The 16,250-nt window shown below is 39.6% G+C and overlaps 1 protein-coding gene across 4 annotated transcripts in view; it reads left to right on the forward strand.

The window, feature by feature from the left end:
• OLFML2B (olfactomedin like 2B) overlaps window positions 1–16,250 on the forward strand; it is a 308,866-nt gene that overhangs the window by 225,079 nt on the left and 67,537 nt on the right. For 3 of the 4 annotated variants that reach the window (XM_072126737.1, XM_072126739.1, XM_072126740.1), the window contains one exon: window positions 14,434–14,940. In XM_072126737.1, the coding sequence (XP_071982838.1) occupies window positions 14,434–14,940 (507 nt within the window). The remainder of the gene's footprint in view (window positions 1–14,433; window positions 14,941–16,250) is intronic. The other variant, XM_072126738.1, reaches the window with a different exon arrangement.

Below are 16,250 nucleotides of genomic sequence, written 5' to 3' on the forward strand. Positions count from 1 at the left end.
AAAAATCATCTTTTTTTGGAGCTTTTGGGGGTTTTTTTTTTACGGGGTTCACTTTGCGGATTTAATAACGATTGTTTTATTATGCAGATTGTTACGGACGCAGGGATACCAAATATGTGGGGGTTTTGTGTATTTTATTCAATTGTACTGAATAAAAAATAATTTGGAGAAAATCTTGTTCATTTTAGCATCACCATCTCTTCATATGCATAACGCTTATTTTTCGGCTGACAAATCTGGTTAGGGGCTTATTTTTTGCGGGAAGAGTTGTTCTTTTTAGTGGGCTTATTTTAGAGTGCATAACATTTTTTAAATCACTTTTTAGAGGATTTTTTATATGGTTTAATTAAAAATTATCCTTTTTTGGAATGTTTTTTGCGTTTCTTTTATCCGGCGTTTACCGTGCAGGTCCAGTAATGATTCTGTTTTATTAGACAGATTGTTTCGGACGCGGCAATACCAAATATGTGGGGGGTTTTTTGTGTTTTTTATACTTTATTAAGTGTTTTTATGGGAAAGTGACATTTTAGGGGCTTATATATATTTTTTTTTTATTCTAATGTGTAGTGTTCAGAGTTTTTACATCTTTTTACTTATACTTACTTGAACTTGAACCAGCAATGCTCTGGTTCGAGTTCAATACACTGCTCTACAATACTATTTTATTGTAGAGCAGTGTAAACTGTCTGAGCATGCAGGCGCATGCTTAGACAGTTTACAGTCAAACCCGGAAGGGTTCTGACTGCCAGGGAGTGCGGGCAGCTCCGGGGCACATGGCAGTCCTCGGAGCTGCCCAGAATAGGATCGGATCTTCCGGAAAGCGGCGCGGGGGATCAGATCCATAGCAGAAACACCCTTACACTCCGAGGTCATGCATGACCGAGCCGTGTAAGGGGTTAACACCGCGATCGGAGCATCCGTTCATGAGCCAGTGCCAGAAGCGGCAACGTTATAGTGCGTCCTGGTGCGCTAAGTATCTAGCCACTATAACGTCCAGGTGCGCCTAGGGGTTAAGGGAGCCTATTTTGGCTACTATGGGGTGCGTGGGAGGGGGGAATTTTTCTTTGTGGAGCTTAGGTGCACAATGAAATATAGGTGTAATAAGGTTTTGTACACATATGTATTAGTCTTCCCTTGGTGACAGTATTCCCAACGTGTTTGGGTCTTGCAACAAAATTCTAGTCATCTTATCGTACAATCCTAAATCCAGGAGAACAACTGCTCCCCACTTATTAGCCTTGCATATTAATAGGTCTGAATTGGATTTAGGGGAATGGATGGCATGTTTCTCTCCACTGGTAAGGTTAGATTTTTTGATATAACGTTTGTTAGTCTCAGTATGCAATTTCACCAACTCCGACTGTACAACTTCCTGAAATTTACGAAGAATAGGAGTTTTAGAGTAATCTAGACATGTTTCCAATTGTTTTTTTCTCATAAATATTAATGAAATCCTTAGAATCATCAACATATACAGTATTGCAATTAAAAAAGTGTTTTTTTACTGTGAAAAGGCAAAAAAATCAGTAACATCCAAAATGATTTTGTACAAGTCAAAATGATTAGTCGGAGCAAAATTAAGTCCTTTAGAGAGAAGAGTTAGTTCAGGGTCAGTGATAATATACGATGACAAATTCACAATGCTTACTTGTTCTTCGCTGGTTTGACAGCTCTCCTTGGATATTGTGTTTTCTTCCTCCCCTCCTGGTACGTTTTTTGCTGCGTTTTTTGGTTTGCTCTGTCGTTTTGGAGCTTTGTAATAAGTAGGTAAGGCTGCAGTTAATATTCATTAATATTTATGAGGAAAAACAATTGGAAACATGTCTAGATTTTCCGTCTATACAGGATGTAATTGTATTTGATACTCTGAATCGCCTAGCGAATCTCGCACAAATACAGAACATGATCAGATAAAAAAAAGCAACTAATTTTATCAACCCACCCACTATTCTATCCAGTTCACTCTAAACCTCCTATTCTATATCAAAAAATCTAACCTTACCCATGAAGAGAAACATGCCATCCATTCCCTTAACTCTAATTCAGACCTAATAATACGCAAGGCTGATAAGGGGGGAGCCGTTGTTCTCCTGGATTTAGGATTGTACGATAAGATGACTAGACTTTTGTTGCAAGACCCAAATAACTATACCCAAACACACACAATCCTTCTAAACAATTTACCACAGGTTTGTCCACTCTGGTTGAGGAAGGAGGGACGTTGGGAATACTGTCACCAAAGGAAGCCGAATACATATGTGTACAAAACCCTATTACACCTATATTTCATTGTGCACCTAAGCTCCACAAAGAAAAAATCCCCCCTCCCATGCGCCCCATAGTAGCCGGAATAAGCTCCCTTAATGAACGTATGGGAGCATGGTTGGATTCTCTATTGCAGCCACTTGTCACACGTTGTTACGGTTACTTGAAAGACAGCAAACATATATGTTTATATAAAGGTTCTGCAGAAAACTACTTGGAATTCACAATATTCGTGGCTAACATGTGACATAGAAGCTCTGTATGCAAGCATACCTCATCCTCTGGCCATCATAGCCATCATCTAGACAAATATTCCAAAGACCTGAAAATTTACATCATTGCAAAGGTCCGGCACAGCGATGGGGGTCAAATTTTCCCCATTGCTGGCTAACCTATTTGTTGCACGGTGGGAGGAGATGTATATTTTTACAGATGTTAATCCTTTTATTTCTCAGATACGGCCGTTACACCGACGATATCATCATCATTTGGGACGTCGGTGTGATGGCCATATCGGACTTCATACATTACCTTAACAGCAACCCTTTAAATTTATTCTTTACATTTCAGTGGCATAACAATAACATTACCTTCCTGGATTTATATTTAGAGACACAGGCAGGATCAGAACATATTTTTACATCTACTTATCGTAAAAGCACTGCCCGTAATACCATTCTTCATAGTTCATCGTGTCAGCTCTACTATCGTGTTCATTGTGTCAGCTCTACTATATACCCATATATACCCATATAAAGGTTATGCCAAAACAGTAAAAAAAAAATCTTTCTTCTTATAGCAACATGAAAATCTAGCAGACGATTGCTAGGGCTACCCTTATTGGCATGCAAACGTATTCCTCTATGGGGCCACCCAGAATTTCCCCAGTAGAATATTAATAGAGCTTTTATTGCCTGGCGTGAGAAAGGGATTAATACAGCAGCCCAACTGCCAGATGAACCTAGACTTCTTTATTTTCAAGAGCTCCACCTCAGTTGAGCCAGTGGAATTATTTCACTTTCTGCCAAGTACAGAATTTTCTAAAAGAAAGGTTGCTAGATTGGTCGAAAGAGAGAGAAAAGAATATCATAGATACTGCTGTAAGTTCTAACCCAGCTCGTCACCATATAGAGCATGTTTACTTACCCGGTCCAAGGAATTCACAGAAAGTGCATTGCCGCAATTCACTAAGATCGTGCGCCCGATATCCTGCATGTGTCGCTTCCCCGCTCAGGTCCAACCGAGTTAGAGAGACAAAAACAACAACGAAGGAGGACGGCGCCTCGCGTAATAACGTAGAGACAAGTGTACCGATTGGGGTGAGAAAATTGGTTGCTCACCTGGTAACCACTTGGGTACAAGCGTTAATAAATATCCAATAAGGGGGAGGATCCTTGATGGTACGGAGGTTTTAATCTTAGGTTACTGCAGCAACTTTTGGGCGCTCTGAAAACCGGTAACCAGAGGTACCGTGAAGTGAATAATACAAAATAGAAAAAATGGAGGGGGCCGGGAAAGTGCGCTTGTAACCGAACAGAAATCTCCAAGTATAGTGATTAACACAATTTTATTGGTAGCAGTGATATCCAGTGGTAACGCGTTTCGGGGAGACCCCTTCGTCAGACCAAAACTAGTAAAATAAATACATACATAAAATCGTGAAACATATGGAATGTAGGCACATATAAATCAATTCATACTTAGTATAATACAGTTACAGCGAAAATGTATACATGAAAGGTTAAAAAAATTTAAATACAAAAGATGATTGTGTGAGGGATACACAGTAGTATAAAGAGTGTAATACTAGAGACCAAGGGGAAGAGAATGGGTGTATAGAACAATAAGAGTACATAAACAAGAGAGGGAAATAATGGCATGATTAGCTAAGTAATTAGAATCTGAATAGAATGATGGGCAGTATTAGGTAGCAATTGAGGCATATGTGGGAGGAATTGAGACATAAATGGATGAATTGATAAAGGGTGGGAGATGGAGTGGGCTTAAATTATATAATAAATAAATACATAAGTAAGTTAGTTTAAGTTAATTAAATTGTATAGTAAATGGGGTGAATGAGCAACAAGGAGGAAAGAAGGATGGCTGGAAGGCATGAGAAGCACAATGAATATTGAACTAAATAGTTGCAATAGAGGAGGTGGTAATAAGAAAATTAAAGACTTACATGGAAACGCTGAGTGGGAACTCAGACTAAATGGGAAAACAAAGGGCAAAAAATGAAGATATGAACATTTAAATAATAGCCATAGATAATAGTTAAGGATACAAGAAAGGGATGAAGCCAATTGTACTTACAAGGGAGCACTGAGAGGGAGCTCAGGCGGTCAGCTGATGAAACGGGCGCGCGGGGAGTGAGTCTATTATAAGAATGAGAACGCCGGCGCCTGCGTGTAGAGCGGCGGGCAGTGGGAGCCGGCGCATGCGCGCCGACGCCTGCGTGCAGAGCGGTGGACAGTGGAAGCCGGCGCATGCGCGCTGAGATCGGGACATCAGCGTGTCTATATAGAAGAGGTGGAAGCGTTGGCACTGCGTGTATGATCAAATGACAAGCTAATAGTGATGAATGGCGGATGAGAAAGGAGGAGATAGTGGCCACTAAGAATATTAAGGTGTAGCTAAGAGGGGAGGGAAATATGGGCTATAATTGATAAGAGAAACTAAGGAAAAGCTAAATAGTTAGTGGTAGTGATAAAAACTATGCATGTCAGTACCTTGAAGTAGTAAAATAAGATACTTATAGATAAGTTACAGTAAATGGATAAATAAAAGAATACATCTGAATACTTCAATAAATAAGTAATAAATAGGGTACATAAGTAATAAATAGGGTACATAAAAGGAAGGCAAAGTGCACATAATCATGATTCCTAAATCATAAATGAGCAATGGGCCGTAGGTCCACTAACATGAGATAAAAATAAATTTAAAATTAAAAATAATAATATTAAAATAAAGAACAATAATAATCAACAAGGAACAATAGTAGCCCCAATGTATTGGGAGCATGTATTACAAAAATAACCCCAATAGATTGGGAACATGTGTTACCATATATGTTACCATAATTAATTAAAAAAACTTCACTGAAGGACAAAGAACACACAATCATAATAATTGAATAATAAATAATGGACTGTAAGTAAATTCCATAAATTATTATGAAATGTTGTGTAATATTATATAATATATTATTTCATATTATCCCCAACGCAGTGGGAACAGACTTAGAGTGTGTGACAGTAGGTAAATTGGGGCCATATACTGTAAAGTGGGGCCATATACTGTAATACGAGGAAAGTATAATTGAGAGGATAAACGATAAAGGGGAGGAGGCAGGGGGTGTAGTGAAAATGTGTTTATTATTTAGAAGATATTTTCAAGAGATTCGTTGAGACCGGCTGGCATAAGACACTGAAGTTTATAGATCCAGTACATTTCGCGTTTCTTTAAATGATCGAAACGCTGGGAGGTGGAGGGACTCACATGTTCAATTGGTGTTATGCTGAATTCCCTATAATTCTGTTTGTGGTACAGGGCCGCATGTCTCGATATACTATGAAGGAGAAAACCGTTAGTGATGTTACTCCGATGTTTATTCATACGTTCTCTCAATGGTTGGATGGTGCGGCCAATGTATTGTAATTTACAAGTACATTCAATCAAATAGATAACAAAATTAGAACTACAGTTAAGGAAACTTTTAATTTCGAACACCTCTCCAGTTGTATTGGATTGAAAAGTGGCACAGCGATGGGTAGCAAATTCGCTCCCAGCTACGCGAACTTATAAGTAGGTCTCTTCGAAGAACAGAACATCTTCACACATTCATCTTATGACAAATGTGTTGTCTATAAGCGATATATAGATGACATTTTTATAATCTGGAAAGGGAGTGAGAAGGAAGCTTTAGATTTCATTGAGGACCTCAATACCAACGAGTGGGGTTTGCAGTTCACATCCAACATTACACCTAACTTCGCTGAATTCCTTGATGTCACGGTCTATCATGTTGACCAGAAGATTCTTACCAAAACCTATTTCAAATCTGTCGACAGTAATAGTTACTTAGATTTTGCAAGCAACCATTTCAAAAAATGGAAAACAAATATACCCTTTGGCCAGTTCAAAAGAATAAGGCGTAACTGCACCACCAATGATGATTATATCACACAAAGCACAGTCTTAAAAGATAGGTTCAAAGCCAAAGGCTACCCTCCTCCTCTCATTTCCTCCGCCTGTGCCAAGGCAGGCGCTCTAAGCCAAGACGAATGCCTTAAACCGAGCATAAGGAAGACCGGAGAAGCTTTCAACCAAGCCAATTTTATCATCACCTACTCCAACGATGGTGGCAGAATCAAACATATCCTTAAGAAACACTGGAATTTATTGCTCCACGACCCATATCTCAAAAACAGTATCTCTGCTAATCCCACCATCACCTTTCGACGACCGCTCTCTTTAAAAAATATCCTGGCACCTAGCCGTCTACGTACCTCCAAAAAAACCAAATCCGACCTATCATTTTTTCCAAAAGTTTTAGGCAGTTTTAAATGTGGTCACAACCTCTGCAAGTGCTGCGAAACCATCCACCCAGAAGGTCCACTTTTCAATCCAATACAACTGGAGAGGTGTTCGAAATTAAAAGTTTCCTTAACTGTAGTTCTAATTTTGTTATCTATTTGATTGAATGTACCTGTAAATTACAATACATTGGCCGCACCATCCAACCATTGAGAGAACGTATGAATAAACATCGGAGTAACATCACTAACGGTTTTCTCCTTCATAGTATATCGAGACATGCGGCCCTGTACCACAAACAGAATTATAGGGAATTCAGCATAACACCAATTATACATGCGAGTCCCTCCACCTCCCAGCGTTTCGATCATTTAAAGAAACGCGAAATGTACTGGATCTATAAACTTCAGTGTCTTATGCCAGCCGGTCTCAACGAATCTCTTGAAAATATCTTCTAAATAATAAACACATTTTCACTACACCCCCTGCCTCCTCCCCTTTATCGTTTATCCTCTCAATAATACTTCCCTCGTATTACAGTATATGGCCCCATTTTACAGTATATGGCCCCAATTTACCTACTGTCACACACTCTAAGTCTGTTCCCACTGCGTTGGGGATAATATGAAATAATATATTATATAATATTACACAACATTTCATAATAATTTATGGAATTTACTTACAGTACATTATTTATTATTCAATTATTATGATTGTGTGTTCTTTGTCCTTCAGTGAAGTTTTTTTTAATTAATTATGGTAACATATATGGTAACACATGTTCCCAATCTATTGGGGTTATTTTTGTAATACATGCTCCCAATACATTGGGGCTACTATTGTTCCTTGTTGATTATTATTGTTCTTTATTTTAATATTATTATTTTTAATTTTTAATTTATTTTTATCTCATGTTAGTGGACCTACAGCCCATTGCTCATTTATCATTTAGGAATCATGATTATGTGCACTTTGCCTTCCTTTTATGTACCCTATTTATTACTTATTTATTGAAGTATTCAGATGTATTCTTTTATTTATCCATTTACTGTAACTTATCTATAAGTATCTTATTTTACTACTTCAAGGTACTGACATGCATAGTTTTTATCACTACCACTAACTATTTAGCTTTTCCTTAGTTTCTCTTATCAATTATAGCCCATATTTCCCTCCCCTCTTAGCTACACCTTAATATTCTTAGTGGCCACTATCTCCTCCTTTCTCATCCGCCATTCATCACTATTAGCTTGTCATTTGATCATACACGCAGTGCCAACGCTTCCACCTCTTCTATATAGACACGCCGATGTCCCGATCTCAGCGCGCATGCGCCGGCTTCCACTGTCCGCCGCTCTGCACGCAGGCGTCTGCGCGCATGCGCCGGCTCCCACTGCCCGCCGCTCTACACGCAGGCGCCGGCGTTCTCATTCTTATAATAGACTCACTCCCCGCGCGCCCGTTTCAGCAGCTGACCGCCTGAGCTCCCTCTCAGTGCTCCCTTGTAAGTACAATTGGCTTCATCCCTTTCTTGTATCCTTAACTATTATCTATGGCTATTATTTAAATGTTCATATCTTCATTTTTTGCCCTTTGTTTTCCCATTTAGTTTGAGTTCCCACTCAGCGTTTCCATGTAAGTCTTTAATTTTCTTATTACCACCTCCTCTATTGCAACTATTTAGTTCAATATTCATTGTGCTTCTCATGCCTTCCAGCCATCCTTCTTTCCTCCTTGTTGCTCATTCACCCCACTTACTATACAATTTAATTAACTTAAACTAACTTACTTATGTATTTATTTATTATATAATTTAAGCCCACTCCATCTCCCACCCTTTATCAATTCATCCATTTATGTCTCAATTCCTCCCACATATGCCTCAATTGCTACCTAATACTGCCCATCATTCTATTCAGATTCTAATTACTTAGCTAATCATGCCATTATTTCCCTCTCTTGTTTATGTACTCTTATTGTTCTATACACCCATTCTCTTCCCCTTGGTCTCTAGTATTACACTCTTTATACTACCGTGTATCCCTCACACAATCATCTTTTGTATTAAAATTTTTTTAACCTTTCATGTATACATTTTCGCTGTAACTGTATTATACTAAGTATGAATTGATTTATATGTGCCTACATTCCATATGTTTCACGATTTTATGTATGTATTTATTTTACTAGTTTTGGTCTGACGAAGGGGTCTCCCCGAAACGCGTTACCACTGGATATCACTGCTACCAATAAAATTGTGTTAATCACTATACTTGGAGATTTCTGTTCGGTTACAAGCGCACTTTCCCGGCCCCCTCCATTTTTTCTATTTTGTATTATTCAGGTCCAACCGAGTTCACCTTCTTCTTCCTGGTGCATGTAAGGACATTGTCTTGTGACACAGTTTGAAGCTTAACCGGTTAAGGACCGGGCCCTTTCCTGTTTTTTCATGTCCATTTTTCACTCCCCACCTTCAAAAATCTATAACTTTTTTATTTTTACACCTAAAGAGCTGTGTGACGGCTTGTTTTCTGCGTAACAAATTGCACTTCATAGTGATGGTATTAAATATTCCATGCCATGTACTCGGAAGCGGAAAAAAAAATTCCAAATGCAGTGAAAATGGTGCCATTTTCTTGTGGGCTTGGATATTACGTCTTTCACTGAGCGCCCCAAATGACATGTCTACTTTATTTTTTGGGTCGGTACGATTAAGGGGATACCAAATTTGTATAGGTTTTATAATGTTTTCATACATTTACAAAAATTAAAAACTCCTGTACAAAAATTATTTTTTTGATTTTGCGAACTGCTGGCGCTAATAACTTTTTTATACTTTGGTGTACGGAGCTGTGGGTGGTGTCATTTTTTCCGAAATTTGATAATATTTTCAATGATATAATTTTTAGGACTGTACGACCTTTTAATCACTTTTTATAGATTTTTTTTATATTTTTCAAAATGGCAAAAAAGTGCCATTTTTGACTTTGGGCGCTATTTTCCGTTACGGGGTTAAACGCATTGAAAAACCGTTATCATATTTTGATAGATCGGGAATTTTTGGACGCGTCGATACCTAATGTGTTTATGATTTTTACTGTGTATTTATATTTATGTCAGTTCTAGGGAAAAAGGGGGGTGATTTGAAATTTTAGGTTTTTTAATTATAATTATTTTTTTTTAAACTTTTTTTTATTTTTACTGTTTTTCAGACTCCCTAGGGTACTTTAACCCTAGGTTGTCTGATAGATCCTATTATATACTGCCATACTACAGTATGGCAGTATATGGGGATTTTCCTCCTCATTCATTACAATGTGCTATCAGCACATTGTAATGAAGGGGTTAAAACTAAATAGCCTCGGGTCTTCGGAAGACCCGAGGCTACCATGGAGACGGAACGCCGCCTTCCGATGACATCACGGGGAGCGGCGATCCCAGGTAAGATGGCGGCAGCCATCGCTGTGAAAACACCTGCGATCGGTGCTAGTGTTACTGGTAAGCCTTTGCTTCAATATGCAGCAAAGACTTACCGGCTATGGAGACGGCTCAGCCCGTCAGCCCTCTCCATGCAGCGCGACCCGACCGCGGTCTCGCAATATTTAAATCCCGTGCTCAGTCCGAATCAGTCAGATCATCCGACGGCACAGCCCCCGATTTCTGGCGCATGGAAGCCAGCGGAGCCGCACCACAATCCAATCGCGTGTGAAACAATCCCAGGGCAAACCCCTGTTAAAAACCCGTCATAGCTGGCAAATCTCAGCAAACTGACAAAAGTGCGATCCACGACCCTTAGTAAATAAGCTCCATTATGTTTTTTGTATTCTCATGTCAGAGATAAGATCAGTAAACAGCGAGCAAAACATCTATTTTAAGCCTGGGAAAAAGATGTAGGATCCTCTGATATTACTTTACAGATCTTAGAGGAATGGACCAAAGTGCGCAAGATGGTGATATGTGAAAATGAAGAAATGGCTATTGATTCTTACACAAAGCCGTGTATGGCTTCAGTATACCACCTCACCCAAATGCTGCACACCACCTGACAGCATGTACCAAATGCAAACTACCAAGTTCCGATTTTTACCATGGTATATGGGAGTACAGGGAGACAACTTTTTTGGCATTTTTGGCAACAGGTGGTGACACCGATTAAAGATACATTACGTATTTCGCTACCAGTAGATTCACGACTGCTATTATTACATTGCAATATACCAGATTTTTCCTTACCAGGAATACTTCATGTGTAATTAATAGCAGTCAAATGGGCTATACTGGTGAAATCGCTGCAAAGCAGCCCACCACAGGTAGCAGATGTGATACCAAATGAATGAATAACGTTTCTCCAGCTCCCCTATATCCAAGGCTGTGTCTTTGTTTGCCAACCCTGCTGCTGGGTACAAATGAAGAAATCCACATATCCAGCTCTTATCAAAGTAAAACCGCCTTTATTGGTCATCGTATGGCATCCAGAAGCAATACGCAGATCACCGTCAACGCGTTTCTAGCACTAATCTGTGCTCTTACTCATGACTGAGGGATGTAGGAGGCTGCCAGTAATTTATACACCTGTTGTCTAAACCTGTTGTTATACACCTGGCCCTCACTCCTCCTATCAACCCTCACGAGAAAAAACATAACATTATACAATTACATATTTAAAATAATTCCTCTGTGGGGCAACAAATAAACAATGTCCACATTTTATCTGGCCGATTCTTGCGGACTATGTTGGTTATGCATTCATATGAGTGAAGTGAGGTTCAACGACCATTGTCAGGGATACCTGATAAATTCCCTGGTAACGAGTCATACATAGCGGTCTGGACACCAAGTAACTTTATTGTATTTGTATCATATTTTTATTGTATTTCTATAAAAACTCAAACAAATGTTGACAAATAAAAACATTTTCTAGGTGTCTCGTCAGCCTATATATGACAAATGGTGGCAGCTAAAATCACTCAGGTTTTTGGAGGGTGTAGCGCTGTCGGAGCATGGTCCAGTGAAACCTGGCAGGCTCCCTTTGGGAACCTAAGTCAGCGAGCAGCAAGGTTCTTGGCAAGTACCAAGCTTTAAACATACAGCATATATACACCATATACAGAGACATACAGAATAGTGGTGTGGCCTGCTGGACCAGGACGGTCGCCGGTCTGAGAGCTCCTGCGACCTCTCGTCAAACGTACCCCATCTTGGTCCCCTGGCTCTCCAGTCCTCAGTGGTGTGAGTCAGACCCCCCTCAGTTGGATCTATGGGTGGCGGTTCAGCTTCCTGTCCTGCAGCCTGTACGTAGGCACTTTGCAGCACTGCTCTGTGCAGCCTCCCAGCCACTTGTAGTGCCGGAGTGGATGCGAAAGCCTGGCAGCGGGTGTGCTGCAAAAACAATCTGCTCTGGTCCCGGGCTTCATGGGCAGGCTCTTTGAACCTGGATGCACTACTGCATGATGATGTCATCATATAGGCCACGCATCCCTTCCTGTCTGGCAGCAGCAAGAAGAAAAAAGACACGGGAGCCAGAAGTGAGTACAAGGTTTTTATTTATTAAAGAACAGTAAAAAGATTGTGGCGACCCGGGGCCCAACATATGAAACAATTCATTATGGGAGCCGCATATAAAACAATTCATTATGGGAGCATATGCAATAACTAATGTTGGGGGGGGTCGCATATGAAATAATTAATGATGAGGGGCAGCAAATGAAGTAATTAATTTTGAGCAAAGATAGAAAACAGGGACAGGAGAGGTTCTCATTTACCTTTGAATTCTCCCTGATGGCAGATGTGGTTAAAAAAGCAATAAGAGACAACTGGCGCATAATAGAAAGCCACAATAGTGGTTGGAGGTCCACTTATCAGTTTTACGGAGAGGCAAAACAGTAAGATCTGAACTGGTGAAGAGTTCATTTAGTACCAGAAAAAAGAACTGGCTGGAACGTGGTCGCCATAGGGGTAACTTTAAATGCGGCTAATGTAGATGCTGTTCATATAGTTTAGGAACAAAGAAGGTTGAGTTTGGAGGGTTGAAAGTTGAAGTTAAAAACGTCATCAATTGCAAGACCGACTTTGTTGTGCGCCCTTATTGTGCGCCCTTTGTTGTCCGCCCTTATGTGCGAATGTCGTAGATTCTACATAGGCAAAACCATCAGGAGCTTGTATCTAAAAATAAAGGAACATTTGAAATCTATAGACACAGGAGTAGGAGCCCCCCACCTTATAGAGCACATTAGAGGGAATGTAGAGACAATTAAGTTCGCAGGGATTGAGGTTGTGAAAGTCCAGGAAAAAGGAGGAGATGGACAGTGTCTCCTACTTCAGACAGAGAGTAAGTGGATATTATGTTCAAATACCATGGGACCAGTAGGCCTTAATGAAAAAATGACTTTGGTGTGTTCTTTTAGCATTAAAAAATTCAAGTTTAAATATATGCATATAAAAAAGAAAAATCGTTATTACTAGCATTGTTTAACTGGAGATTTTGAATAGGTACAACTACCTTTAGTTTTTAATATGCATGGAGATTCGTATAACCGATATTAGGATTTATGGCCTTTCCTTATTTGCACATTGTTTTACGGTCATATGAATTAATGAATATCGTGCACTAGATTTCCTGCATGTGTCGCTTCCCTGATCAGGTCAGCACGTAGTCCGAATCCGTTGGATTTTTCGATGGCCCGGCCCCACCAATTTGTGTCGCGTGAAAGCCGGCCCGATTGTGACACAAAAGGATCGTGTGCGAAACAATCCCCGATGCTATCCCTGAAAAGTCGGGAGACCCGACAAAATGTGACCGCGGGACCCTTTGTAAATAAGCCCCAGTATGTTTTTAATTGGCCGATAGAAGCATGTGATGAGTCACATGCTGGTCACATCACTACAGGTCCTAAAGCCCTTCTCAACAAGCCTCCTGTAGTCTATAGCTGTACTATATGGTTTCCCATGGCAACCAGAAAGCATTTAAAATGGAGATTAGCCTGGGGGGCAAGGTAAAACTTCTGCTAACTTCTTAAAATCTACTCATAGCTAATTATAGCAAATTAGATAATTGCTTTTTTTAATTAGTCCAGAGTTAGGTATAAAGTTTTTATATGTAGACTTTCTCTATTAGCAAATACATCAATGGGAGGCTCTATGTAGGAAAGTTGAACAATACGAAACAGTACAGTACACATGTAGGGGCGAGAAGCCAGCCTGGGATAAGCTTTGGTTATCTCAAATAAAACCTGTCTAATAGAGGTTTTGGTCAGGGTTTTTTTTTCCCCCCTCTCTCTCCTTTCAGCGAGCATATGGATGGCAAGGGTGGGGGGTGGGTAGGTTTGCAAAAATGATAACGCATAAAGCGGCATGAAGCAAACAGGGACTAAAAGAAACACAGATGTATATTTTGTGCCATACTTGAAAGGCATCTTTGTATACGATGATTGGATTATATTGTACTCTTTGCTTATAATTCTCAATAAAAAAAGGCATTTAATTTAAAATTTAAAAAAAAGACAAAGTTTTTATACTTTACAGTTGTACTTTAATACTAAGTAGGTTTTGCTTCCTCATTTTCATTTTAGGACAAACATTGCCAAAATATACAATTACTCAGAATTTTTTCTTTCTTTTTGGCAGAAGATGATTCCTACAGTGGAGACAATACAATTGACATGTTGATTGAAGATCAGCTTTTAAAGCACGAATTCCAGCATGCCAGTACCGCAGAAAATCTTAGTCCAACAAAAGAATCATTGACTTCAAACTATATCAAAGAAACTACAAAAGATTCTGACTTCTCCAATTTGGATATTTCTAAATCATCTGAAAACTTAGCTGACACCATCACATCATCAAGAATGATAGAAGAAATTAGTTATTTGCCAGAAATAACTACAGAACTGACTAAAACTAGACAGAGTACAACCACAGAGGTGGAAACAACTGTACTCACAACTCAGGTGAAAGATAAATTAGTAGTTTTACAAACTCCTCAGCCAACCATATTCAATTCTGATCTCACTGTCACAGCAACTCCAATAAGTTCAGATGCTTCATCAACAGCTTCCAAGACGACTAAAAGGACTAAACTCAGCACTGATAGTGCTGAAAAAGAGGCAGAAGATGATCTCCAGAAAGTTATTGGTAAGACTGATTTTTTTCCATATATTATTTTCTCTCATACGAGATTTCTTAAAGTTTCTTGTATTCACTTACTGTTAATTTACATAAAGGTTCGTGCAAAGTTCCATAGGCTGTAAAAGAACAGATAGCCTTTTCCTGAAAACACCAACACCCTTCTGCAACTATATATATAACATATATAACTATTGTAGGGGTTCAGCTCAAATGTGGGGGTCAGCAATGACAAAGCTCTCTTAGACAGCAGGATTAAAGTTGAAACTGTGCATTTATTCCAGCAAAAACAGCAGTAGCAAACAAAACATCAAATAAAATCCTTGCCTGTCCGGCTCAAACTAAACACTTGGCGGCCCTCACTATCCACTGGAGGGCTTCTCCCTGCCAGCATAGAAACATACGTTCAGTAACCCTGTGTCACTCATGTGTGGCTCTCACACAGTCCAGCTTCTGTGTCTCCAGGTAGAGAGCACCTTCTGACTGCTCCCACACCCTTCTTTAAGGGATTGGACACCTGGTGCATTGTTAGACCCTTTGCAATGTGGAAGCTTTGGTCTGGAGCAGTGATCAAATTTGTCTCCACTCCAGCAATTAGAGTCCTGTACCAGGTCTTCCAAGAGACCAACACATGGAAAACAGCTTCCAGTTTGACACAATTCACATTCTGGTCGCTGTAATACACATAAACCTTCATTTTTTTCTCCAATTCAATAGTGACCTTGTCACATATCCCCCCCTTTGATCACAACCATAGGTGGGATCACTTTACTACAACCCCCAGGGTCAAATTTTCCAAATTTTAAATGGACATCTTTCTTTTGTAACATGCTCACCCCCTTGTGATAAGGTTTCTTGCGTGGGATGTCATCCATGTATAATGTTACCTGGATAACGCAGTTCTCAGGCTCCACATCTTGTACATGCATATATTTTATGGGAAAACAGTTTTTAGAATCAGTCACACCACACTTAAAGCTTCCAAAAGCAACCTTGGACATATCGACTTGCAATACGGAGTGTGTAGTTGGTGCCACATTAAACGCACAGGATACATGCACACACTCCATAGGTTCCTCATGTATCTTAGATTCATGGTCTGAGGACAATACAATCAACCCAACATCTTCTGAAGTATTTGTTTCAAACTGCATGCTACTGTTCTGATCACCACTTACACTCAGTTACAAAACTGAGTGTGAGTGGTGATCAGAACAGTAGCATGCAGCCAGTGTCCATGACCGACATACACACATCACTACTATCCTCTGTACTGAAATCCTTACCATTCCCAGCATTTATAGCCATCTGAAAATCTA

Source organism: Engystomops pustulosus, chromosome 10, assembly GCF_040894005.1.
Source record: "Engystomops pustulosus chromosome 10, aEngPut4.maternal, whole genome shotgun sequence".
NCBI lineage: Eukaryota > Metazoa > Chordata > Amphibia > Anura > Leptodactylidae > Engystomops > Engystomops pustulosus.